The following is a 26,763-nucleotide window of genomic DNA, read 5'->3' on the forward strand; positions in this document are numbered from 1 at the left end:
GGGACGCGCAGGAAGCGTGTTGCTTCGCCCGCTGATCGGCAGAAGTTGAGAGGAGTTGTCGACTGCCTCGGCCGGCCGGACTTTGCGAGCAGCCGGCGAGGAGCCGCCGCCGCCGCCGCCGCCGCCGCCTCCGCGGAGCCTTCGGGGCTCCCTCCCTCCTGCCCGGCCCGCAGCGCGGGTGGAGAGAGGCGGGGAGGGGGTCGCGGGCGCGACAGGAACTCGAAACTGTGTGAAGGAATCCGAAGCCGATGAGAAGGGAGGAAAAGCAAACAAAGTGGAGACTGCAGGAGAGACTCCGCCGTGGTTGATGGTACCGGCTGATGCTCCAGCAGAGGGACTGGGTTGGGCTTTTATTTTATTTTATTTTTTTCCTCCCATTTTCTCTTTCTCTCTCTCTTTTAAAGCTACACCAGCTCTCTCTTTCGGCACTATCTCTGTATCTCCAAACCCTTGCTGGCTCTTATGGGCATGAAACACTCCTCCCGCTGCCTGCTCCTAAGGAGGAAAATGGCGGAGAACGCGGCCGAGAACACCGAGGTAAGGAGGCGAGGGGCCGGGCCCGGAGACCCCGCAGCCCGCCGGGACCCCCGCGCCGCGCGCCGCCGCCGCCGCCGCCGCCGCCGCCGCCGCCGCTCTGCACCTGGTGCCAAACTTTCCCAGCTCCATCCCGCTGGCTTCTGCCGGCCGTGTGCGCGTGTGTGCGTGTGTGTGTGTGTGTGTGTGTGTGTGTGTGCTGGGTGCGGGAAAGACAGTGCCTGTCTCAGGCCCCCTCCCTCTTGAAAATGCAAAAGAGTCGCTCTCACCCCAGCTCCCTCTCCTGCCCCCCGCAGCTCGCTTTCCATCCCCCCGACCCCTAGTCCCAAACCCTGGGCGGCCGCGCTCCCCTGCCCTCCCCTCTGGGCTCCGTTAGGGCTCCAGGGTGCCGGTTTCAGCCGGATCGGGATGGGTGATCCGGGGGCCAGGTCTGCTCCCTGCTGCGCCTTGACCGTCTCCGGCCGGCCGCTGCCTCGGCGTTACCCTCCAAGCTCGAGCTCTCGGTCCCCGCAGCACCGCGGAGAGCTCCGAGCCGCGGGGATGGGGGTCGGGGAGGGGGGCCCCCGCGCGCCGCGCCGGCATGGCACTTGGGCACCACCAACAGACCCTCGCGCCCAGATCCGGGCCGGGGAGAGGTCTGCCCTCCAGCACCTACGAGCCGCCTCTGGGACGCTAACGCCGGGGAGGGAGCTCGGGCCGCGGCCACCTTCAGGACCAGGGACAGCGCCCGTGCCTGCCGCAGCCGAGCCCACGCGGGCCGTGGGGCCTGCGCGCCGCGCTGCAGCGGAAAATGGGTCCGCAGCCGCTCGTCCCGCAGCAGTTCCCAGGAGGTCGCTCTAGCTCCGCAAATTGCGCTCTCGTCCCCCGCCTCCGGCAGCCCAGCGGCTGCCCTTTCTGTACTCTGGAGTTGGCTCGGAGCCGCAAAGACTGGAGGCTGCGTTCCCTGGCCTCGCTCTGACCCTGCTGTCATTACAACTGGGTTAGCCCGTAGGCTCTGGGCACCTGTAGTCACGAAGGGGATCCGCGTGGGCAGCCCCCTTACCTTCGTGGAGGAACGGTGCGCCGAGGGGTGGGGGCGGAGTGGGGTATGTGTGTGAAGATCATCCCCTACTCGGTGGCAGGAAAAAGGCAGAGAGCAAATTCCCGGCTCTATTAATAGCCGGGTGTCTGGTGGGGCTGCTGCCGCGCACTTCACATATGGTTACCATATGCAGCGTGGGGCGGGATGGAGGTGTGGCACGGGGATGGTCCCTCTGTCTTGCTGGGTTGCAGGAAGGGGCAGAGACCCTTCCCGATCTTCTTCCCTCGAGGTCTGAACTGCAGCTACCCCCTAACCCCCCCGCGTAGGCAGCAAAGCTCTTAAAATCTCCGTTCTCTGAGAAACTGGAAGCAGCATGCATCTGGCAACTGTCGATTTCGAAACAAACACGCTCTGGGGGAGAACAGTGGGGTGGGGTGTTCCGGAGCTAATGCCGTCGCCTTGAGTTAGGGCAAAGCATGCGCGCCTGCGGTCCCCTCGCCACTTCCTCCACCCTCCCCCGCCCCCAGGCTAGCAGACACTCAGAATGATGTGTAGTGCAAGGCAGAGAGCTAGCCTTACCAATCCCCTCGCCCTCCTCCCTCCCATCGCCCACCTGCAGAATGGGTTTCTAAAACTAGCTCAGAGTCCAGGCTGCACTTCTGTAATCTGTTGGACCAGCGAGCACGTAGCAGTCCCTGCAGCCGTGTGGCTGGAGCGCTAGAAGCAAGAAAGAGCTTCTCTCTACCCATCCTCCTACCGCTCGGCTTCTAAAAAAAAAAAAAAAAAAAAAAGTTTTCGCAGGTCTCTAGCCCCCCGGCACTCTGGTTGTTGCGCCGGGTCTGGGTGCAGACCCCGGCCAGGTTCCGCCGTGTGCACGGCGATGTGAGCTTCCCCACCTCGGCCCGGGTTCAAGGAGTCCGGAGCAGGCAGAACGACGCGCGCCAGGCTATTTTTACATGCTTCCCCCGCAGCTCCGCGCTCCCCCTTCTCGGCAGTTGCACATGCCAGCTCTGCTCAAGGCATCAATGAAAACAGCAGTACAGGCGGCCGAGCTCCTGCGAGCAAAAAAGAAAAAAAAACCCACGTCCAACGCCTGGCACAAAGTGGGGGGAGGGGCACATCCAGCTGGGGCTCCGGGAAGGGGAGTGAGTCTGGGGTTCAGTTCTTCACAGCTTCCCCTGAGAACGGGAAGAATTCAGACTTGGTCAAACGTGCCCAATGGAGGCATCCAGGCAGCGTGACAATCCCTTGGTTTTCTTCCAGGAACTGGCTGTTTTTGGAGTGAGCCAGGACTAGAGCAGTACTTCCAAAAGTGGGGTGTTGTGGATCTGCCTGCATTTATGGTGAGAGAGAGGGAGGCAAGGATGCCTCTGTGGGGGGTGTGTGTGTGTGTGTGTGTGTGTGTTGTGTCTATGGTGGTAACGCTCCTTGTTTTTAATTCAACACATCTTTATCAAACACTGACTCTGTGCCAGGAATGATTAGGCTCTCGAGATCCAAAGATGAAGACACCAGGCCCCTGCCCTCAAGGAACTCACAGTCCGGTGGACGGTAGTGCCGGATGATCCAGATAGTTCGGTAGCACCTTTTCCTGCCTTTCCTTGGTGTGGTTTACAAGCACTTTATTTCATTTCATCCTCACCATAATCCCGTGAGATAAGCAAAGATTTGTTTTCATTTCTTAGCCCCATTTTACAGGTGAGGATGCTGAGGCTGAGAGGTCCAGCAAGTTCTGAAAGTTACCTGGTCAGCTAGGACAGACAGCCTTGGAGCACAGACTGCCCCCACTTCTGATTCACTGCCTTTTGCCCTACATTACTACTTCTATTCTTTTATTATTATTATTATTATTATTATTATTATTATTATTATTATTATTATTATTATTTTGGCCACACTGTGCAGCATGCGGTATCTTAGTTCCCCGACCAGGGATCGAACCCATGCCCCCTGCAGTGGACGCAATGATTCTTACCCACTGGCCCTCCAGGGAGGTCCCTACGTGACTTCTAAAAAGATGCCACGTTTGGATGGGAGCAGGAGAGAGGGATAGGGAGAGAGGACGTTTGGGAAGGGAGAGAGGCAGTGTTGGGACAGGCGAGGGTGACCTCTCACAAGGTTTTTAGGGAGAGATATTCTAATCCTTAGGCAGGAAGGAGAGAGTGGGGAACAAAACTACCTGCTTGTGAGCAGAGCCTCCCTTGACCGGTGAAGTTTGGAGCTGGGGCGGGGGCGGGGAGCATCCAGGGTGCAGGCTGGGTGGGCACGGTGAGTTCCATTTCCGCTTTTTCTGGCTCCGTCTCTCAGATGCGCTTCTCCTCCTCAGCCGAGGGCATCATCCCCTGCTCCGCCTGTGTCATTAGAAACCTTCTACTGTCTGGTCTCCTCCCCAGCCGGCTGTCCGTGCAGAGGCCACCACCCTCACTATGCCCTCACTAAGGCGACAGCCTCTCTCCTGTTGTCCTCTTCTCGAATCCAGCCCTCGACGGGCTTTCAGAAGTACAAATCTGCTCATGATCAGACATTGCTTTCAAAACCTACCGTGTCGCCCTGTTGCCTTTAGGACACAGGATAAAGCCCATTTCCTTAGCCCTTCAGTACCTGCCCCATGCAGTTCTCTGCAAACACTGACTTCACGCCTGAATGCCTTTGTGCTTCCTGGTTCCTCTACCTGGGCTACTCTACCCACCCCCGTTCTCTCTGGAAACAAAAGATCTTCCTCAACCAGCAAGACCCGGTTCAAAGGTCTCTTCCTCTGAGCAGCCTTCCCAGATCGGCCATGTATCTTCCACCCCATGGAGAGTGAGTTTTCCTTCTCCTTCTTCTGCGTTCCTAACACCTGTCTCTCGCTTTTCCTATTACAAGATAATTAGCTTTTTTAAAAACATCTTTATTGGAGTATAATTGCTTTACAGTGGTGTGTTAGTTTCTGCTTTATAGCAAAGTGAATCAGCTGTATGTATACATATATCCCCATATCCCCTCTCTCTTGCGTCTCCCTCCCACCCTCCCTATCCCACCCCTCTAGGTGGTCACAAAGCACCGAGCTGATCTCCCGTTGGCTTTTTATATGTCTGTTTCTTCAGTTGGATAATGAACTTTTTTGGGGGGAGGGTGTCTACCCTGTTCTTAACACTGTGCCTGACACACAGTAAATTAAAAATGCTCACAACTGTTGACTGATTCATGGGATTATGAACAAGCTCGTGAGCCTTCTGGGTGTTAATCACTCACGGCTTTCTGAAAACTGGGTTTCCCATCTCCCACTCCTGTGCTTAGGTTATTGTGGACCCTGAAAACTCAAGCAATGAGTAGAGTTTCTGGGAATCGAGGTGCTGCAAAGCTCAAAGCATGGGTGCACTTTGGTTGCCTGGGTACCTGCTTAATAGTCCATTACTACTGACTCTTCCCGTGGGGTGTTTGTCTGAATAGCAGATAAGTGGATTAATCACAATGCCCAGTTATGAAGCCTGGGGGATGATGGACCCTTCTGAGCTTCTGCTGGCTTTACTGGTTCTCGGTGAAAGCCTGATGCATTATTTACGGTGCGACTCCCTGATGGGGTTTTTCACACCTCAAAGGGGAATCCCCAGGGGTGAGAAAGCAGTTTTAGCAAAGGAGTCATTTTGGAGACTGGTTTTTGAATGTGCTATTGACTTACTGGCCTGGGGAGAGAGATGGGCTGGGAAAATTCCTACAATAGGACAGTGGGGTTAGGGTACCAATGGGTGATGCCCTGTGAGTTATGGGGAGAACTGGGCTGAATTCCGACGTGGTGTACGTTGGTGGCTTTGGTTCATGGTTCCCTCTTCTCAGGGTTTTCGGCTCAAGCGTGTAGTCCTAGAGCACAAAGGTGAGGGGAGGAGAAGAAAGAGGGCAAGAGGAGGCTGGACCCAGGCCCACTTCTCTGGGGTCTGCGTCGTGTCTCTTTCCGACGAGCGTGGGGCTCTGGAGCCAGACTGCCTGACTTTACACTGAACTCAGTGGACGTGTTGTTATGGTGAACAAGTCCCCGAACCCCTCTGGGTCTTGTACGGCTGTTGCGATGATTGAAAGAATTAATTTGTGCAAAGGGTTTAGAGCATGGTGAGCTCCCGAGGCCCGCAGGATCGTCAACCTGTCAGCTTTTAGGAGTCGCGCCAGAAAAGTGCCAGCTGGATGAACTCTCCTACTTCCTTATTTCTCCAGCTGAAATGATCACCAAACCACAGTCTACATCCCTCAGCAAACACGGATTTCAGCCCTGAACTGAGCTCAGGAGAATTAAGAAGATGCCCACGTATCTTTTGTGCCCCCTGCCCCCGAGAGATTTGGCCCTTCAGAGAGTCCTCCGTTGGCTTTTGGCTGTCAAAGAGGGTGAAACCACACTCCTGTCTCTGACTCAGGAGTGGCTTTCATTTCCTCCTCAGTGCTAACTGCGATGTGAAGTGATTATCACATTCCAGCGTGGAACATGCAAAAATCTGTAAAAACAGCATTTACACCTTGCAGTCTACGGTGCCAGCAGGAAAAAATGGGCAATGTGGCGAGATGTGGGCTGCCAAGGTAACTGGAAGTGGGACTGTGTTGTTGTGTGACAGGCAGGCGTGTTGTCCCATTGTGCACCGACTTGGCAAGAGGAGGGGAAGCGCGGGCGGGAAGGGCCCTCCAGAAGGCCACTCTGTCCGCGCTTCCAGCCCTGAGCCCACTTCTTGCACCCAGGATGCAGTTGGCCCCTTGGTTGCTTGTTACAGAGCTTCACAGGAGGCAACTTCCGCAAACCCCTTGTGCATCTCAAGAGTCAGGAAGTTAGTTCTTCCTTAGGTCTGAGCTCCATCTCTTCCATTGCAGTTGGAGTCACCTTGGTTTATGTTATTCTAAAAGGAGATTAAAAACCTTCTGGTTGCCTTTGCATTTGGGGCTGCAGGAGAGGTGTCTCACCCTCTTTACCAGCCTCTGTTCCGAGTGATTCCAACGCCTTCCTCTGAAATTCTGGATTAGCCAGGAGAGGCGTGTTTGAGAAGACATGCCCCTCCGGTGGTACCCGGCCTGCTGGATATTTCACACCTCAAATGGCTTTTCTCCTTCACTTGTTATTAGAAGTCCCTCAGGCATCACAGCTTTCTCCAGATTTGTAATGGGTGACCCATAAGCAAAGATCTCTTTTTAAAGTGTAATTTTATAGGAGCAAACAGCTCGATGTATACATTTTCGTAAAGTCATAGAATCTTAGAGCCGGATGGGAACTTCAGAGCATTCAAATTAAGAGACGGGAAAACATTGCCAATATCAGAGTGCTTCGGTGTTGGTGTCGGGTCCATGTTTCCTCTTAGGTCAATGCCATTTCTACCCCCTTTAGCACCGGCTTGACTGTTTTTACATTTGGTGCTAATTTTCTGGTATATCCTGATATGTAATATCGAAAACCAGTGTTTCCCTACGTAAGATCTAAGAATTGTGCCTAGCAGGATCTCTCTCCCTTTCGCACGACACGTAAAATGCTTCGGCATATATTGTCTTGTTTAATGGGTGCCATCATACATTACATACTTACACACATATGTTACATCCTGTACACCATACATAACATGTCAAGTTACATATTATTCCCATCGTACAGATGAAGAAACCAAAGCACGGAAAGTTAGTGTCACTTGCCCAAGATCCCACAGCTAGTAAATAATGGAACTCAAACTCTGGTTTTCTAGCCACTGAGACCTCTGCTTTTTCCGGTCCACCGGGCTGTGAAGACAGCAGAAGGAACAGAGTAGACACTTACAATACAAAGAGAAAGAATGGAGAAATTAACAGGAGAAACAAAGAATGCTGGATTGGGAAGAAACCGAGGAAAAGATACCAGCCCCGGCTTTCTTCTCCTCCTTTCAGTTCTCACTGCTATGCCCCGTGGGTGGCAGGGACCCAGTATAACTTGTGGCCAGGACAGTCTTCGTTCCTCTGGGATGTCCCTGGGTCCGGGAGTCCTAGCTGGTGGGCCAGGCAAAACTCTCGACTAACAAAGTGTACCTTTTTGGAAGCTGGACCAAGGCCACCATGTTAAACCTGAACTCTCGTCCAGCTTCTTGCATGGGATGAGATGAATAGCAGAGACTTCAGGACAGGAACTTGGTTTTTTACATTTATCTTTGTAGTTTTATTTCATTGTCTAGGGCTCGTGCAACAAAGTACCACAAACTGGGGGCTTAAATAACTGACATTTATTCTCTCACAGTTCTGAAGGCCAGATGTCTGAATCCAGGTGTCAGCAGGGTGGGCTCCTGCTGGAGGTTCTTAGGGGGAAATCTGTTCCCTGACTCTTTCCCCGCTTCTGGTGCTTGTCAGCTATGCTCTGGCTGGTAGACACAGCACTGCCTCTCTGCCTCCGTCTTCATGTGGCCTTTTCTCCTACGTGTGTCTGTATCTCTTCTTCTTGTCCAGTATGTCCCTGTCTAGTATGGCCTCATCTTAATCTGATTACTTCAGCGAGGTTCTTGTTTACAAATGAGGTCAAATTCACAGGCAACAGGGGTTAGGGCTTCAATACCTCATTTGCGGGGACTTGATTCAACTCATAATGTCCTCCAACATGGTGCCCACATGTAGTAGGTCTGAGTAGAGGGTGGCTGGCAGATGGCAACGAATCTGTAAAGAGGGCTCGGAATAGTTGCAGAGTCAGTGAAGGTTGTCTGTCTCCTTTAAGTTTCTCTCCTGCTGCTTGCCTACTGTCCAGCTTGCCCACTATTTCCGCAGAACCTTGGTCAGGCCCCCTTTCCTTGAGTTGCGGCAAAATTATAACAAGAGCTGCCATTTTCACGTCCCTATTTTGTGTTGGGCGCGCTGTTCAGTGCTTCGTATGCATCGTCTTGTTTAATTTACGCAACACTACAAAGCAACTCTTCTTATTCCCATTTTGTAGTTGAAGAAATGGAAACTCACAGTGGTTGGTTGTCTTGACGAAGATGATAGGACCCGTAAGTAGTCCTATACTACAGTCCTGCTGCTGACCGGGGCCTCTTACCCCTCTTTTATTCACATCCCCAGCGGGAAGCTTGTCCTCACTTTTGCCCACACCAGGTCCTACCCACTGAGAGCCTCTTGGGGGCTGGAAGGAACTGGTAAACATCCGTGTGTGGGAGAGGGTGGAGGCTGGCTGGAGCCTGCCAGCCTGTACCCGGCTTCACGTGTTCAAGCCCCTTGTCCTCCCGGGGGATTTGCTTTCCATCGTTGTCAGAGAATTATCGTAGTGGTAGCATCGTGAGTCCATTCCTAGCTTCCATGAAGGGCTATTCTGGAGGACAGGAGCGGTAAGGACTTTCTCGGCACGTTAAGCCACGTGGGTCACTGGCTTCTGGGCCTGAGGCAGTTTTGTGCAGAGGTTCGGGGCGCGGGCCCTGGGGCTCGTGCCTGGGTGCAGACCTCAGCCGGGCTGGGTCCTGGCGTGCACACGTTACACCGTCATCTGTGCCCGGTTTCATCATCTGTGTCGTGGTGGTAGCACCTTATCCCGCGGAGCTATCATGAGGGTTAAATGAGTGACTTCGTGGGAAGCTCATGTGGGTACACGGCAGATGCTCAAGATGAGCTACGATTTATCATCCAGGCTTGTCCGGTGGTGTCTCAAAGGGGCGGGGGGCTCACAGGTGAATAAAGGGCCTCCACTGGTGACGTGATGGACTCACTGATCCAAACGTTCTCAGAAGGGACAAGGTTCTCCGTGCCCCACGGACTGGCCTGCCCAACTCCACACGCACACTCAGTGTTGGGGTCCAGGGCTCCGGTGTTCGCAATGTCCACAGCAGGAAAACCAAACCTCATGAAGCCCCCAGGGATGGAGAGAAGTGGTGGGGGGGTGTAGATGGGCACCCACTTCAGACTTCTGGGCCTTCTCCAGGCGCCCCCAAGCCCTGCTGCTGGGACAAGAGCCACTCCTACTGCTCATAAGTGGATTGATGTTCCCCACGGTCCCACGGCAGGAGAACAAGGCCTGGCGGGAGGGCAGGAGGACAGAAGCGTAGCCCAGGCAGGCGCCGCAAATTGGGTGTTAATTCCCGAGTTAAACGCCCTGTCCTCTTGGCCATGAATCCAGTAAAGGACATTCACGGGGGCGGGGGGTGAGGCCCAACCAGAGGGTGGTACAGCTGAGACCAAACCACTATAAAGGGAACTGCGATTAGCAAATCCCTCCTTCAGGTCCCCACCTGTGGCTCTATTGTGAAGGATCTTCTCTCGTTAGCGGAAGGGAAGGGAAGGGGTGGCCTTTAACAGCTGGGGCTGCCAGAAAACGAGAGGCTGCAATTCCCCCAGGCGCATTACATCCAAGGGCTTCATCTCGCCCTGACAGGCAGTTATGACAGCGCTTCTCTAAGGAGATGCAATCAGAGAATCCCACAAACATGATTGCAGCCCATCACAAGGGTAAATGGGATCCTAATTAAGGGATGTTCGCTCTTAACGTGCATCAGTGGGATGTTCGCTCTTAACGTGCATCATCAGTGGGATGTTCGCTCTTAACGTGCATCAGTGCAGTTCTTGCCTTCAGGTACCGAGCAGGGAAGTGATGAATATTTATTGAATGAATAAAGGAAATAAACGTGCACATCGCACGGACACCAGGCAACTTCCTTTCGTTACAGAGTCTGTCTGCTCCCAGCTCTCCAGAGTGAAAGCTGCGGTTCCCAGTGTACAGTCAGGGAGGGTTTTGGAGGCAGACGTGAGTTTGAGTCTCATCCGCATCCCTCTGGGATTAACACCCATTTTTATAATCCATGCAGGTTAAATACAATCACAGGAGAAGACAGAAAGAAGACACTCGACACATGTGTTCATCTTTTTCCTCCTGTTGTAACTTGGCGTTTATTTGCTTAGCTTTTGTTTTGCTTTTGGGGGAAAATTTGCAGTGCAAAGTGGGAAGAGTCCTTTCGGATTTCACGCGGGTGGATGTAAACGACCTGGTCCAGGCTGTGGGGCGGCAGGTGTGTTTATGCGTGGAGGTGTGGACACGCACGTGAGTCTGCGGGGCCGTCACGCAGAAGCATGAGCGTGGGCTTATGTACTTGTCACGCGTGGTTTGCAGTTCACAGCAGGTAACACACAGTGAGGTGCACATTTAACCACGAGCTTGGAGCTCTGGGGTTGACCCGGGGACTGATGACTCAACGTGGTGGGGTGTGTTGGTATGGGGGGCACCTGGGGGCGGGGGGGGCGGGGAGTGGGGCCCTGGGTGGGAATCTTGTAGAGCGGATCTGAGGGTCAGGGTCAGGAGGGTTAGCAGCCCTAGCTTTGCAGCTGATGTACAACCTTTGTTACGTAGCTCGGGTGCTATTTTCCTCAGCTGGGGGCTGGGTGGCCACCCTCCCTGGCGCGACACGCTCTCCCCGGGCCATCTCACGCCTCCTGCCTGATGTGCTGAGGATTCCCAGCCGAAGCCCAGACCCGGCCCCCGAGCTTGGACTGTACGTCTGGCTGCCCGCAGGACACCTCCGCTCAGGTGCCACACGGGGACCTCAGACTCCTCAAGGCCCCTCCTGGTGTCACCGCTTCCCACCTCTCTGCCCCCTCCTGCTTGCTGGTCCTCATCTTGCTGAGCGTGAAGTTACTCAAGGCACAGGCCCCGTCTCCTCTGCCCTGTCTCCATGGCTATCCTGGACCTCATCGGCTTGTCCTTTGCCCTGAGTTTGTCCTCCTCCTTGGGGTCCCACTTTGGCCGTCCTGGGCACGCCCCCCCCCCCATCTCTTGCCTGAATCTCTGCATCACCTCCTGGAGGCCCCCCACAGAGCCGCGCCTGGCTCTGGTCTGTCCTCACAGCAGCACGAACATGCCTTCTGGAGTGGCGACCTGACTGTGCTTCTCCCCTCCTCAGACGCGCTCAGTGGCTTTTCCGTTATTGTGGGGGAAGGACCCACCTCCTTGCCGTGGCTTAGCTGGCTCTGCAGGCTCATCCCCCTGAACGCTGTTCTCTGAAGTCCCTCCCTTCCGCTCCAGCTACACTCACCTCCTTCCCTCCCCTCATCACCTCCTACTCTTCTTCAGGTCTCAGCTTAGATGTCACCTCTTCCAGGAAGCCTTCCCTGGATCCACCCCCTCATCTAAGTCAGGCTTAGCTCTCCCGCCCTGTGATCCTACAGTACCTGTGCGTCCTCTGTCGCGGTGTGTATCGCTTTGTACTCACTGGCTGACTTCCTCGTCTGCGAGTCCACCGTAAACTCTGTGAGGGAAGGGCCTCCATCCGTGCTGTTCACCGTCGGATCCCAGCACCTAGCACAGCGCCTGGTACCTGTTAGAGGTTACAAACCTTTTGTTCTACAAGTGATCATTGTGACGTGGACCTTTCCTGCACTGAAAATGTTCTGTGGATGCTGGCGTTTAAATCATTATCTATGGCTCCTTTCTTTCTACACTGGCTGGGACTGTCAGTCACCCAGCGTCCCCTAAAGAGGAAGTCTCTGAGGTCATAGCCATCATCTGCCAGCCCAAAGCAAGGCTGCAGGTAAGCTGCCCCAGACACATGTTCACCGCTGCGCGACAAGGGCAGGGCTGCAGAGAGAACGGTGACACTCAGTGCAAACTGGGTAAGGAGATTTTTCAGACAAACAAGGGCATACGTTTCGTACCCTCCTGAACAGCAAGCCTTAAGTCTCAGAAAGGGCGGAAGGGGGCGGTCAGGGCTCTGCCTGGGCCGTGGGGGGAATTCCCTGCACTTCTGCGGTGGGAAGAGGGGCAGAGAGGCCGTGGAGGAAGCCCTGCAAAACCTCACTCGAAGCAGGGCAGTCCCGGGGTTTGTATCAGACAATGTATTTTCTTCCCACTAGGCCTGATGCTTCATCATCGGCTGACGTGAGCAGGGGCCATGGTGGGGTGGGGGAGGCAGATATGTCCAGACAAGGGGTCTGAACAGCCCTGAGGCTCTGGCTCCTAGCTGCAGGCTCTCGGGGGCCCCAGCCTCCTGCTCCGGGGCCGGCGCTCTGCGGGAGGATGCGACTGTCTTAGGCCGGCGCTGTCATTCACTCTTCTATTTATAAAGTTAAAAATAAGATGCTCCATATTCCAGGAGGGAAAGAAAAGCAAACCAGCGGCTTGGGCTGCCGGTACAGCAGGGCCCTGGGCTTCTGTCCACACGGCCAGCTCTGGTGGCTTTTCCTGGAAGCGTCACTGAAGCTCGGCCAAGCCTGTGCCCACCTCCCTTTCTTCTTCCAGCTCTGCTTCAGCATTAGAGACCAGAGCTCTCAGCCCCGCCCCCGCCCCTGGAGGGTACCGCACACGCCCTAGTCAAGGCAGCCGGGTTCCATCCTGAGCACCAAGGGGGCTCGGGCTCGGGCTCGGCCTCCCTGGATTATTCACTCTGGTTCCTCGGGCCCTCGGCGGGTACCAGGTAGCCTGGGAAGAGCCGAGAAGCTTGAGGCCGAACCCGCGGCCCTGACTCTGTTGCCATCTGCCCTCTGACTCTCAGTCACCCGTGTGAGAAACGCCTGAGTCGGTTCTTGTCTATCCCACCTGATAGGGCGGCCCCGAACTAGATGGAGGCCAGGGCATGAAGACCTTTGAAAAGCGGGGAGGCTTTGTGCAAGTCTTAAACTTTGCTGTGACTCCCCTGCTGCTTCAGGTGCCTTCCAGGCCAACTTTGTGCCTGTTTGCCCTTATCGGGCTGCCAGCGGGGATGGAGACAGCTCATCACCATCCTCCACATGGCTTCCCCTTCCAGACTTGCCCACGTGTGCTAAACTTGTGCTGTTGAGCACGCGAGATGCTTTCCCCTCGAGGTGGCAAATGGTGTAGAAAGTGGAGGTTTGGGGAAACGCAAAGAGGTGCCGTCCGTCTGGGTTTGGCGGGGAGCTGACCTCTTCTAGGTCCTGACTTGAACAAGGGCGTAAGGGGAGGAGGCTGGCAGGCAGGTGATTGTCCCGGAGGACGAACCTCCCTCCAGAAACCTCTGCCTGCGCTTCTGCTCTCCGCCTGCTGGCTCGGGCTCTCCCTTCCCCAGGCTGGGCCCTCTGTGCTGCTGAGAGCAGTGGCTCTTTCCTTTTCAGGCAGGAGAGACGTGCAGGGCTCGCGGTGCAGCTGGCGGGGCAGGCAGCCTCAGCTTCTTGGCCCCCGAGCTCTGGGGACCTGCATCTTGGAGACACTCCCATCTTGGGCAGTGGTTCCTTTAATCCCCGCATGACCAGACACGTGAGGTGGCCTGGGTCTCGCCTGTTCCGAACGCGTACGGGGTAGAGGGAACGAAAGGGAAGGTTTGAGTTTCAAATCTGTCAGTGCCATACTTCCTTGTCTTCCCCAGTGTGCGCTGCTGGACCATTATTTCTAAAGTACTGGGACCTGGCATGTCTCCCAGAATCCAGGCCGAGCCAGGACGTTGTATTCCTTTGGTACCGTGGCTGGTGCCAGCAGCCGAGCGCCATGCCAGGGGCCCAGAGGAGGGGCGATGCTACGGCCATCCCTGCAATCACCATCCTCTGACACCTTCTCGCCCCAGGCCTTGGAGGCCCCCTTGTTACCGACGGCAACGGTCTCTAATCTCACCTGGTCGATCGTCGGCCTCCGGCGCTGTTTGTGTTTCGTTTTCCCCGATTCCCTCTCCTCTTTGGGGTCCTGCGTCCCCCCTCCTCCCACCTCTCCCGCACCTGTGACTGTTCTCTCTCCAGCCCTCCCGTGGATCCTTCTTCCTTCCCCCTGGTAGTGACCCTGACCCTGGCTTCCCGTCCCTGGATGACCTCATCCTCCTGCACGTGTTGTGACGTCCAGACCTGCACTGCTGGCCGGGTTTCTCTTCCTCAGGGTGCGGCAAGCACTTCAAGTCCACCACGACCCAAACCGAGCTCCCTACCTTTCCTCCGAGCTTGTGCGTCTGTTCCTGCCCCGGCTTCCTGCCTCCTTGAAGGGCACTAGTCAGCAGTCACCCCAGGGGCCTCCCCAGAGAATTTGCAAGAGACTCCTGCCAGATCTACCTTCTTCCCATCCCATACTCGCATCTCCCTCTCCCTATCCCGCTGCCTCCACTATTATCCGTCATCATCCTTTGTCTGAATCACTGCAGCCGCTGCCCGCTCCTGTCCCTGCCCTTGCCAGCTCGTCCTCTTCGTGACAGCATGATGCCTGCACTCCAGGAGGCCTCAGTGGATGCTGGCTGAGCGACTGCATGAGTTATGGGTAGAGACGCTCTGCTCAGAGGAGCAAAGGCGGGTGTTTGTTCTGCAGCTGCTGGACGTTGTGAGTTAGCATCAGGGTCACCGTTCTCCTTCTCTTCTGGCCCTGGTGGAGATGCTTGGGTATCAAAGCACTTTAGGTTTGAGCTCATGGAGCTCAGGAGACCTGGGTGATAGCCCAGACTCTGCAGCGTGCTTACTAGGGGACATGTCTTTTCTGAGCTGTCTTTGCCCCTGAGAGCACAGCAGAAAACAAAAGCAGGGAGTTTGAGGTTCTCGGATGCTCCGCGTTTACCAAGGCGCCTTCTCCTTTAGGAGGAAGAAGGACAAAGATTATGGCAGGCAGTGAACCTGGAGAGGCGACTGAATCCGTAAGGAGAGGTGCTCTGCTCGTTCCTTCTGTGAAGCATCGTTCAATCCACCCAGCATCACCCCACCCTCCCAGAAAGTGCTAATGGGAGGCTTCCAGGCTGTTCTTCTTCCCCTTGCCGTCGTGACAAAATGGGCTGGGTCTTGGGGGTTCCAGAAGCCTCTCTGCAGAGCTCTGATTCCTAACCCAAATAGGGCAAGTGCCTATTGAGCAGATAACTCTTAAGTTTCCGTATGTTTCGGGGTGAGTGGGGATTTTGTATTCAGGTTGAGGGGCTGGCTGAGTGACCCCCAGGGAGTCCCTTGGACCCTTTGGGCTGGTTGATCACATCTTACCTGAAGCCAGGGGACAGGACCCGTGAGTCACTGAGATGCCCTTCAGGTTTCCAGCGCTAACTCTGCTCTTCCTGTCGCAGTGTTCGGTGCATGAATTGTGCCCGTGACGGGGTGCATACCATCTTCTCTCTTCAAGTTAATCTCCCTGTCGCAGTGTCTACACCTCACCGTGCCTGGACCTTTTTGGAAAGCCGGCCACTTGCCTCTTGCACCTGACTTTCCCATCAATATCAGGGAAAGTGTGTGGTACCCAGCATATGAGTAAAGAGAACACCACAATTCACCAGTGGGAAATGTTTAACAGCGATGGTTTTAATTCAGTCTGTTGCCTCGGCAGAACCATTCCCTACAGTGTATTATTTTGCAGTACTTTATCCCGTCCAATTTTAGATAATGAATAATCACAGTCATATCTATGACTGTGGCTAGATATGGCTCTAGTGATTTCATCCAAGGAGCCTAGTGTGACTTAACACATCTGGGAATCCTTTTCTAGGTCCCAAATCCTGAAGGCTAAGGAGGAGGTGGGCAGAGAAACAGGCAGGAGTGATAGTGACTGTCCTTTGGAGAGGGAGGCTCCGAGGAGAGGTCCGCTGTCAAGGCCAGAGAGTTGATTTCAGGGCCAGAGCCGGGCTCTGAGCCCTGACTGTTCCAAGTGTCAGGTTGCTGTGTCTATTTTCCAGCCTCGGCTAAATCCATCCTCTCTCTTCTGCTTCCTGCAAGGTGGTCTCTTGTTCCCCACAGAAAGCCAAAGAGCTCAGTCTCCTTCGAGATAGGTGCCTGGATGGCACCAGATCCGTGCTGGGGTATGGCTGGTGTTTCTAGCCGCAGGATGTGGTTTGGAGAGAAGCTGCTCACCCAGAGCCTCGGAGCCTTTCCAAGTCCCCCAGCTCTTTCACTGGGGATCCCCATCAAGGCTGGATTAGGGGGTCGCCCTGCCCCAGGGGGAGGGGTATGCATGAAACAATGTGCAAGCGTGCTGGTGTCTTACATCTGCTCCTCTAATGTGCTCTCCATCCTTCTCCACCCTGCTCTCTGCCCCAGAGAGCTGAGCTGCATGGACAGGCTCCCCTCCCACCCCAGCTCCCCCAGGCTGCTGGCTGGCAGGGTCCCATGGTGGGGTGTTGTGAGCTGGGGCACCACCAACGGAGCATCAGCAGATCAGGGAAGGGAGAGGAGTGAGCTCAGAACAGTTATTCCTCCAGCTCCTTCCCTGTAGGCTCCACCGTCGACTCTTCCCCCAAACCGAGGCTTCCACGTAGCCTCTCACGCAGCCCTCACCACCTCTGGGCTCCAGTAACTTCTCTCTTCTTGAGCCCTGACACGTAGAGGTCACCGTGGGGTCATCTTACCAGCACCGGGGGCTTCCGCTAAGCTGGTCTTATGAACAGAAATACTTGACGGTGTTCACCCAGCACCGACTCTGCCCCAAGCATCTTCCCAAGCTCTTTCCATGGATAATCTAATTTCATTCTTAAATAACCCTGAGAGCAGATACTCATAATGTCCCTGGCTTGCGAGAGAGGGAACAGCGACTCAGAAAGATGCAGTGAATGTCCCAGGGTCACAGAGCAAAGATGTGGCAGATGCTGGTTCCAAACACGAGCAGCTGCGTCCCAGGACCCAAGTTCCTGCTGGTTACTGGTGGGATCCCTGGACCAGCCACGTCCGCATCATCTGGGGACTTGGGAGAAATGCAGATTCTCAGCCCCGCCCCAGACTGACTGGATCCGAGGCTGGGGGTGGGGCCCACAGTCCCCTCTCCAGGAGTGGGATGTCCCCCGGGGTTTGAGGACCACTGCTCTCACTGACCCTGGCTACCTCAGCTGCTGTCCCTTTCCCCCAGCCTTGTGTGGCTGGGCTGCCGTGGCTGGTTCCTCCTCCGGCCTGCTCTGGGGAACAGGCTCCATCAGCACCGGCCACTGCCCTGGGCTCCGGTGCTTTCTGTTTTCTGTGTTTGGTGACTGTGACCAGCCCAGGCTCTCCTCCCAGCTGGCTTCTCAGGGCTGTGCTCCTATTTTTCTGGGCTCATCTTCCACGGATCTTCTCCTTTCTCTGGGCTTCAGTCCCCCAGGTGTGAGCACAATGCTGATAAGTAACAGGAGGACATGGGCCAAACCTCCCTGCACAGATGTTTCATTTGGCCTCCCGCTTCCTGCTCCCCACAGGGGTGTCCGCATCCACCCCCTCCCTCCACTTGTCCACGTGGCCCACGTGGTCTCCGCATACATGCCTGCTTGGTCCACAGTCTCGAATCCGGTGCCGCCACTTTCCGCGGATGGGAATCCAAGGCCAGAGAGGGTAAAGGTTGGTCAAGGATGCCCAGAGAGGCAGGGGCAAAGCCGGGGCTGGAGAAAGAGCCCCCAGGCCTCAACGTGGCCTTCGCTCATCGCGTGGTCCTTGCTCTGGGGCTGAGGGTCGCTGAACCTTCACCGGCTGCCCAGTCAGACACTTGCCTCTTCAAGATCTTTTACGAACCTACATACAGGCGGGCCCTCGCCAGTTTGTTGGAGATGGGGTCCAGGGAGGGGTGATTCACGAGAGGGACAGATGTTTGTGTTCAATCGGGAAAATGACCAGGTGCCTAAGAGGGTCCAGGACGCTGCACGGTGGGACCTAAGTGGGATGACTTTGCCGGGAAAGTGTTTTCGTGGAGGCAGGGCTGTCATTATTGGTTTCCTGCCCGTCAGAGTCTCGGCCTCGGAGCAGCACTGCCTCTCCTGAGTCTGACTCCACCTTCCACCCGTTTCTGACTCTATGACCTTGAACCAGTGACTTGTGGTCTCTGAGCCACAGGTATGCCCTGGGAAAATGGCCTCTTGGGCTCGTCTTCATCCTCTTTCCCATCATTATAACAATATACTTTCTTCCTCCTCTCAGGAGTCGTCCCTTTATCTTCTTTGTCGTTATGTTCCTGGTCTCGGGTAGTTTCTTCACATGCATAATTCGGTCAGTCTCAGCTGAAGACTTGAGGGGCCCTCACTCCAGATCTCCAGAGCCCCCTCTCTGTAGAGCCTTCTACCCTCCAGCGCTCTGCCTTTCAAACGCTAGCTGTCCTGCTTTCCTGATTCCCACCTCTGTCTCTTCCACCAAGGAAGATGCCTCACTCTGCCTGGGTTTCCCCTCCCTACAGCCCAGCTCAGATATACCAGGTAAGAAGCTGAGCCGTCATAGGGTTTGCCTTGTTGGTGTGTCATCTTTCAAAGGTACAGTTCTTCATTGCCTGATGTTCAGTGTCTTGAAAACTGTTATTTCACATGTTTTGTTCAGCGTTTAAACTGACTGTCAGAATTGCCTGGGAGTGCTTTGAAAAATCCAGATTCTTGGGATCTGTCGTTGGCTAACTTGAGGCCACCTTTGGAGTAGATCTGGATAGTACTGGATGGCTGACATTGTTCCCTTTCTAGCTGGAACACCAGTATTTTCAGTAAATACATTGGAATCTCAGATTAAAGGAGTTAGTCACTTCTGCTAAGAATCTGGGTGGAAGGATATTTATTTCGAGCAAATGGGTTTCCTAGAACTGGATGGAAAGTGTCTGGAGGAGTCCTGGGAAACCAGATGGGAATCTGGATTTAAGCTGATGTGGCTTTGGTCTTGGCCTACAACTTGTGATTTTCTTTCTGATTTATGACTTTGTAGCTCGTTTATCTCCAGCCATTGGCTTATTGGACAGATGATGGGGCCAGAGACTCTGTGAAGGGCCAGTTCTTGGGTCCTGAACAGCCCCACTGTGGGGACTAAATCAGCCAGCCAGTTTCTCTGAAACTCAGCACCATTCCCTGCACTTCTGGTCTTGCAACACTTTGCTGTGAAGAGATGGTTGGAAAAGCGTCTACAAATACACTTGAATCTGTACTTGAAGCCACTTGTAGTCTACATGGATGGAAATATGGGGGTTAGTAAATGCATTCTGTATTTGCAAGATATTTCCTTTTCCTAGAAATCCTGGGAGATAAGACAGTTCTCGGTAAAGACAGCTGGAGCACCACTGAATCCTCCAAAGAGCGTTGAGTATTATTCGGATTCTTATGATTATTCTTCTCAGTTTTGTCTTCCTTGCTGGCACCTCCCCGCCCTCTCAAGGGGCAAGAAAGGTGTCTGGTTGCATGGTGGGAAGGAACCTTGCATAATATATTTATGAAGGGTAACATTGACCCGGTAGAAGCGTAAGGATACTTTTTTTTTTTTAAGAAGATGTTGGGGGTAGGTGTTTATTAATTAATTAATTTATTTTTGCTGTGTTGGGTCTTCGTTTCTGTGCGAGGGCTTTCTCTAGTTGTGGCAAGCAGGGGCCACCCTTCATCACGGTGTGCGGGCCTCTCACTGTTGTGGCCTCTCCCGTTGCGGAGCACAGGCTCCAGACGCGCAGGCTCAGTAGTTGTGGCTCACGGGCCCAGTTGCTCCACGGCATGTGGGATCCTCCCAGACCAGGGCTCGAACCCGCGTCCCCTGCATTAGCAGGCAGACTCTCAACCACTGCGCCACCAGGGAAGCCCCTGTAAGGATACTTTAATCATCACATCCTTATTGAGCCCCAGCTCTGTGCCAAGTATTAAGGGGGAAACAGTGACACGTAAGATCTGGGTACCGGTCTGAAGGAATTTACTTCTTGGCTGTAGAAGCAGCACCTACAATAGTGAGAAAATTTGCATGAGACTGTTTACCGGTAAAAAGGGACAGAACTTAACCAGTAGCTTTGGACCAACGGATGCCACAGGAATCCAGAATAGGAGCAGGAGAGGCCAGGTGTCAGCATCTGGAGAAAATGACTGCGTTTCCATGATGGGCATGTTCTTGAAGAGAGCAACTGCATAATTCTCAGAAAGCTCTGGGGAAGAGGGGTAGATCAGAGCCCAGGGAGTAGACGGTGTGGAGGGTGAGGACAAGGGTCAGGCAGCCAGAGGAACCGAGCGCTAAGGGCAGCCAAAGCCACTGTGTCCAGGGCCAGAGAAGGGCGCAGGCAGCGTCCCCAAATAACACCAGGGCAGAGAGTCAGTTGGCCAGAGATGCAAGTCTTGTTCTCCTCTATCACACTTTAGAATTGCCTCTGAATATTTACACACACAGCATCTTTAGTCATCACAGAAGCCCGTGGAAGAGGCAGGACACATAATTATTGCCATTTGACAGAGGAAGAAACTGAAGGTCGGAAAGGTTAAATGGATTTTGCATCATAACCTGAATAGAGGGAGAACCAAGACCAGAACCCACAGGTGCCCCGAATGTGTGACCTCCGTCTGACACCCTCTGCCTCCACGGGGACCCCGGCCGAGCGTAGAGTCACCTGCCCAGCTCAGGTCCCACAGGGATGATGTGACCCATATCTGGGACGAAGGCTTCGTCCAGCTCCAGGCAAGATGAGGGTGGGGGAAGAGATTGGCTGTATCTTTCTGCACATCTGTCCATAAAGGAAGCAGAGAGGGTGCTTGGTGACGTCCTTCAAGTCAAAGGAGAGAGAGGCCCCTGTTGGCTTGCGGAGGGGAGAGGGAGGGAGGGGAGGGGATGCATGGCAAGTCTGCTTTGTAAGCCCATTAAGGAGGAAGAGCCAGGAGCCAAGCATCCAATTAACTTGACATCTCTTGCAGCCAAAATATCTGAGGATATAAGAAGAGAATTCAATAGGTGGAGGCTTGGGGGAAAAGTGACTAATAGCTGGAAAACAGCCCCAGTTTATTTAAAAAACAGGTCAGGCGCAACACCTCCAATAGATTCCTTCCCAGCAGTTCCAGATCTGGGAGAGAGAGCAGGTGCCGTGCGGCTGCAACGCCATCCTGATGTGAAGCAGGCGTGGCCGTTGTGCCACAAACAGACTGCCAGGGGCTGCCGGGAAGCGCCGGGAAGCACCGGGACACCGTACACGGCTGCCAAGGGCTGCCCTTGGAGTTGAGCCACGCTGTGACCCTGGCCGTGACTGCAGGATAGGGATCGGCCCAGGTCACCCAGCCCGCAGGCGGCAGAGCCCTCACCCAATCCAGGTCCTTTTGCTGTGAGAGCCACGGTGCTTTCTGTAACCCGTGGCTGCCTCTCCTTCAGGTGACCTTGGCCCGGCCCTGGCATTGTCTGGGCACCTCAGTAGCCCCGAGGCAGATCCAGGCTGGCCTCTGAGGGCTGCGCCAGGGGTCACAGAGGAATGGCTAGACGCTGTCCCCAACTTTGCCTGGACCAGGGCTTCACAGGGAGCCCCGGGAGGGCTTGTTAAAGTGCAGGCTGGCAGTCCTCACCCTCACAGGAATGGATTCTGCTGGTCTGGGGTGGGGCCTGATACTCACCCAAGGTGACTGACACAGACCGTAAGAGAGAAACACTGTTCTCAGTCAGGGGCCTCAGAAGTCTTCCCTCAGAACATTAATTTCTAGAGGTGTTTATAGCTCTCTCAGGGAAAAAGAATGCCACAGCTATTACATGGGTAGCACTAGACACCCTCATTCCCTCTTGGAGATGCACGATTCCTTTTAGCAAATTAAAGCCTTAAAAGGATTGCAATTAAGAAATCTCTTTATATTTTGTAGTATACACATATTATCAAATCATTACATTGTATGCCTTCAACTTACACAATGATATATGTCAATTTTATCTCAAGAAAGCTGGAAAAGAAAAGAAATCTCTTTAGCTTTTTTTTTTTTTTGGCCCAAACTCACTTGACCACAGAACCCCTTGTTCCAGGAGTGTCTGTTCTGTGGGAAACAGTGTGGAAAAACGCAACTCCGGACGAGCCGTTCTGAGTCTCTGGGATGCAGAGGAATCACGTGTGTGTTGGAATAGATGGCTGGGCTCCACCCCAGAGAGTCTGATTTAGTGTTGCCAGCGAGGCCCGGGAACATGCATTTCTTACAAGCCCCCAGGTGATGCTGATGCTAGCGGTGTGGGAACCACCCAGTGAGAGCCACGGGCACGAGGCCCCTCTGTGAGCCCTAGGGAAAGAGGGAGGGTGAGAACTGAGAAGGGTGCATGGCAGGACCCGGGGGAAGAGGCTTCCAGGGAGCACAGCCTTGGAAGGGGCTTGAGTCCGAAGGAATGAAAAAGCATGTGAGGGCGGGCTCTGCTGAGATGCCAGAGTTAGAGTCAGGGACACAGTATAATAGAGAGATGCCAGCTGGTGAGAGCAGCTGACGCTCTGTGACATGCATCAGTGTCTGGCCTCACCACGGGGGGCTCTAGAGAGAGTCTGTGCCTTTAAAAAGCCAACGTGAGAGAGGTGCATGAGGGTGACAGTTGACAAATGAGCAAGCCTGGGAGCGATGCACAGGGAGACAGCTCCAGCTTGTAGGACCAACGGTGGCTAGACCCTTCTCCCCGTCCCCGAGTCGTGCAGGCTTCCGGCCCCCAGGGGGAATAGCAGTGAGCCAGGTCCTGGCACCTGCTCCAGCACTGTGTGCTTCCTTCTGGGGAGGCTGACTGCAAGACTGCTTTGCTGAAAGCTCCTCTCTCAGCCCAGGTGATAGGAAACACGGGTGCAGGAGAGTGGATGGGAGGGTGGAACCAGGCCCATCTCTGGCCAAAGGCAGACATGAAAGCTTTGTATCTGTGGTGTGGTCATGGGGGACAGGAGAGTCCCAGGTGCCCGACACAGCCATGCCTGCCTTGCTGCTGCCCGGCACCCACCCTTAGAAGGTTCCCCCTTCAGCTGAGCTCTGGCCCCTACCTAGAGGCAGACAGATGGTGCTAGAAGATCTAGCTCCAGGTCACTACCGACTGCATGGACCACGGTCAAGATGGCAGTCTCGTGAGTAAACACGGGGGGAGAAAAGGGTGATCCCAGGCTGGGTGGGGAGACGATGAAGGCAGCTGGGAAGGAACATGCAGTGAGACCTGGGCCGGGAGCCCCCCTGCTCCCACGCCCTCCCCTGCTCCCCCTGGGCCCCCCCCCACCCCCTGCAGGCCCCTTTCTGTCCCTCTGCGGGACCTCAGCATGGCAGGCCGATGCTGAGGACAGACTCAGGTTAGCAAAAGCTGCCTTGACATTTGCAGACAGAGCAGGATTTGGCTCCTTCAGGGGCGCCTTTTGTTCTCAGGAAAATCATTTGTACAGCTTGGGCCAGTGCCAGGGACTGCCATTTATAGCCCAATGGGCTTGGGGTGGCTTCGGCTGCCTGGTGCAGAAAGCGCTGGCTGCTCTCCACCCCCGGCCGTCTGCCTTCCCCTCGGGTCTCCCCCACTCCCTCCTCTCCCTCCTCAAAGCCTCTCCTTCCTCTCCCCATCCCCTCCCCTATTTTCTTAGAGGTCCCAGTTCTAGGTTTGCCCACGTGACCCCAGACACCTTCCCTTCCTCACGTGGACCTCCGCTTCTCCTACAAACCGGAGCCCACTGTCTGCTCCCTTTGGAACTCAGTCACCTTGGCGAGGTGCCTACCTGTGCCAACCTCCACCGAGGCATTGTCTTCTGTTTCCACATTGCCTTTGACCTTCATTCTCCCCTCCCAGGGCTGGGCTTCCTGCCGGGGCTTGCTTTGCCACCCACTTCTGAGCACAGGGCCTGGCTCCCAGTAGAAGTTGTCAAGCTTGGTGGGACTGAACTGGCCCAACCACGGTATCAGGGTCAAGAGCACAGCTTTGCTGTCAGACAGATAATAAATGGTTCACATCTTGGCTCTGTTAGTTGCTAGCTCTGGGCTTAGCAATTGACTGAATTTTTCAGCTTCAGTTTCTCCGCCTGTAAATTTCAGTACCTCACTTATTATTAGGCTTTTATGAGATAATATTTGTGAAGTGTTTAGCACAGTGCCTGGCACTCAGTGGGCCCTCAGCCACTGTTAGGGATCATCACCATCACCACCACCATCATCACCATCACCATCACCACCACTGTCACCATCACCACCACCATCATCACCATCACCATCACCACCACTGTCACCATCACCACCACCACCAACACCACCACCATCATCATCATCATCATCATCATCTACCCTCATTTTTAGGTGCAAGTGGGGTTAGGTAAAAAAATTCTGTCCCTGAATCCCCAGCCCTGCCCATGGAAATCCCACCCACCCTTTGAGGACCAGCTGGACCCCTCTTCGGCAGGGAGCCATCCTCCAGTCTCCAGCTTTGGTGTTTCCATAACCTTTTATCTTATCTCAGCATTTAGGAGCCTGGGCCTCTTCGCTGCAGTGGGATGGGGTGGACCGGGGAGATCGCAGGTGAAGTACTGGGGAGAAACACTGTGTTGAAGATGCCCTGGGGAAGGCCAGGCCTGGGGGCAGGACACAGCCTCTGAAGAGTCCCGATCAGCAGTTGGTGCTAAGAATAGAAGACAAAGTCACAAATCCTCTCAGTGGAAGGTGACCCTGAGCAGACTGGGGGGCAGGCAGCAGTGGGAGGTTTTCCACCAGTGCAGCGCCCTGAGCCCTGGGCCCTGGGGAGGAAGTGGGAGAGCAGGACAGGGCAGGCCAAGGCTGGAGACAACCATGTGGATACGTTACCAGAACCAGACAGAGTCTCAGGGGACCCTGTGGAAGGGACCTTGGACTCAGAGTTGCATGGAGCTCAGGGGTGCAGGAGGCCCCTGTGACCTTGACTGTGCAACAGCCTGATCCAGCTGGGACTTTTTCTCTCTTTAATGTATTTAAATGGAGTCAAGATTGGGGTGAGCTTCACGCACAGAGCCTCCTCCAGCTTTAGAGGTGACTGCTCAGCTTCCTGAACACAGCATCCTCTGGACACATGAGGCTAGACAAAGGCTGGCTTTGTTTTAGTGCCCTCGTCTGGTCACTGGAGTACAACACCTGGGTCACACATCTTTAGAGGAGGGGCAGTCACAGAACTGGAGGCATGAGGACACGTCCTCCCAAGCCCCTCCCCCCAGGTCCCCTGGTACCTCCAAGGTCCTCGGAGAAGGATGCTTCCTGCTTCCCTCCCTGCCCCGTCCTCACTCCCCCTACCCCCTCCCTGGGGGTCTCTCCCAAGGGAACCCCTCAGCTCCGCTCTGCAGATGGTTTCCAAATCCAGAGAGCCAGCCTCAGTTTCCCATCCGAGGTCTGGGATCACATTTCCAAATTTCTACTTTGGGCTGTTTACAAATGTAGTACTTGTTAGTGGCATACACTTAAAAAAAATACATATATATATATATATATATAACAAGCACAAGGAAGGAAGCATGCACTGTTCACAGCCCGTGAGCAAGCACCGTGACAATTGCGGCCCATCCCACTGCCTTCCCCTCCTCAGTCACAGGCATGAAAACGTTTTAATTCTAAAAATGCAATCACACTGTCTACTCATCTCCCACTGGTTCTCCTCAACCCACAGTTTGTCACGATCGCGTTTCTGTCATTAAACACTCTTCTGCGACATTTGAAGTGGCTGTGTAGCCTCCAGTGTGGACTCACTGTAGTTTGTACAATCGGTTCTGTTTCATGGAACCCCCAGGTTGACTCTTTATTTTCTGCCATGACCAATAGTGTCGTCACAAAATGCGTACAGCTACGTGCTCAAGATTATCCACGATCCTTTCTTTAGGATAAATTCCCAAAAATGGAATGGCTGGGTTAAAGGATTTGTGCTTTTCAGTGCATTTTGTCAAACTAGTTTCCCAGAAGTCTCACTAAAGATATATGTAAGCACCTATTTTTCTGCGACCATTACAAACGCAGTTTCAATCTTTTTGGGAGGGGGAGGTTTGAGCTTATTTGGTATTTAAAAGTTATCACTTTCTGTGTTCATTTGAAGTTACCCGATTTCTAGAGAGGTTAATATATTTGCAGCACGTTAATCTGCCGTTTGTGTTTAGCCTCATGTGAATTGACTGTAAGATCCTCTGTCCAGTGTTAAATCAGACTGGCTTGTCAGGGCTCTCTCCATATTTAGGTTATTAACCTTTGTCTGCCATGTACGTTAGAGATATCAGTTTACCGTTGACCTTTCGGCTGTGTTTATGGTATTTACCGGCTGGGACGGCATCACTGCCTCCGGCCAGGCATCTTTCCTTATACGATGCAATGACACGTCCAACTTCTCAGAGCCAAATCGAAGTTCATTATTTCCCCCCGCCCCACACGGCTCTTCCTGCTGACTCACTCATTTCTGTTAATGTCACCACCACTTTCCTAGTCACCCAGGCTTGAAATGTTGAAGTCATCTCTGATTCCAGCTTCTCTCTTCTCCTCTCCGTTCCGCCAGTTGCCAACTCCTGTGGGTTCTATTTCTGCTATTTCTTTTTGCAGGCAGCCCTTCTGACACCACAGCGGCTCGTTATCTCTTGACTGGACTTTGGAGCCAGCCTCAGAGGTCATACCTTGCCTCCCCAGCCCGAGGGCCCCCCTCTTCCTTCCCCCTTGCCCCTCCTGCAGGCTGCCAACACATTGATTTTCCCCGGCTAGACCTCAAACCTAGAACTCCCTGGTTACAAACTGCCAACAGCTCCCCGTCGTCTAGTACTT

The 26,763-nt window shown here is 54.3% G+C and overlaps 1 protein-coding gene across 1 annotated transcript in view; it reads left to right on the plus strand.

The window, feature by feature from the left end:
* Positions 1-204: 204 nt before the first annotated feature.
* Positions 205-26,763, plus strand: part of PRMT8 (protein arginine methyltransferase 8) — a gene marked incomplete at its 3' end in the record, with an annotated part of 81,417 nt that continues 54,858 nt past the window's right edge. The window contains exon 1 of the mRNA XM_081249122.1: positions 205-537. Within this exon, the coding sequence (XP_081105248.1) occupies positions 463-537 (75 nt within the window). The 5' untranslated portion in view covers positions 205-462. The remainder of the gene's footprint in view (positions 538-26,763) is intronic.

The sequence above is a fragment of the Mesoplodon bidens genome (genome assembly GCF_964165515.1).
Source record: "Mesoplodon bidens genome assembly, chromosome: 11".
NCBI classification, from domain to species: Eukaryota; Metazoa; Chordata; class Mammalia; order Artiodactyla; family Ziphiidae; genus Mesoplodon; species Mesoplodon bidens.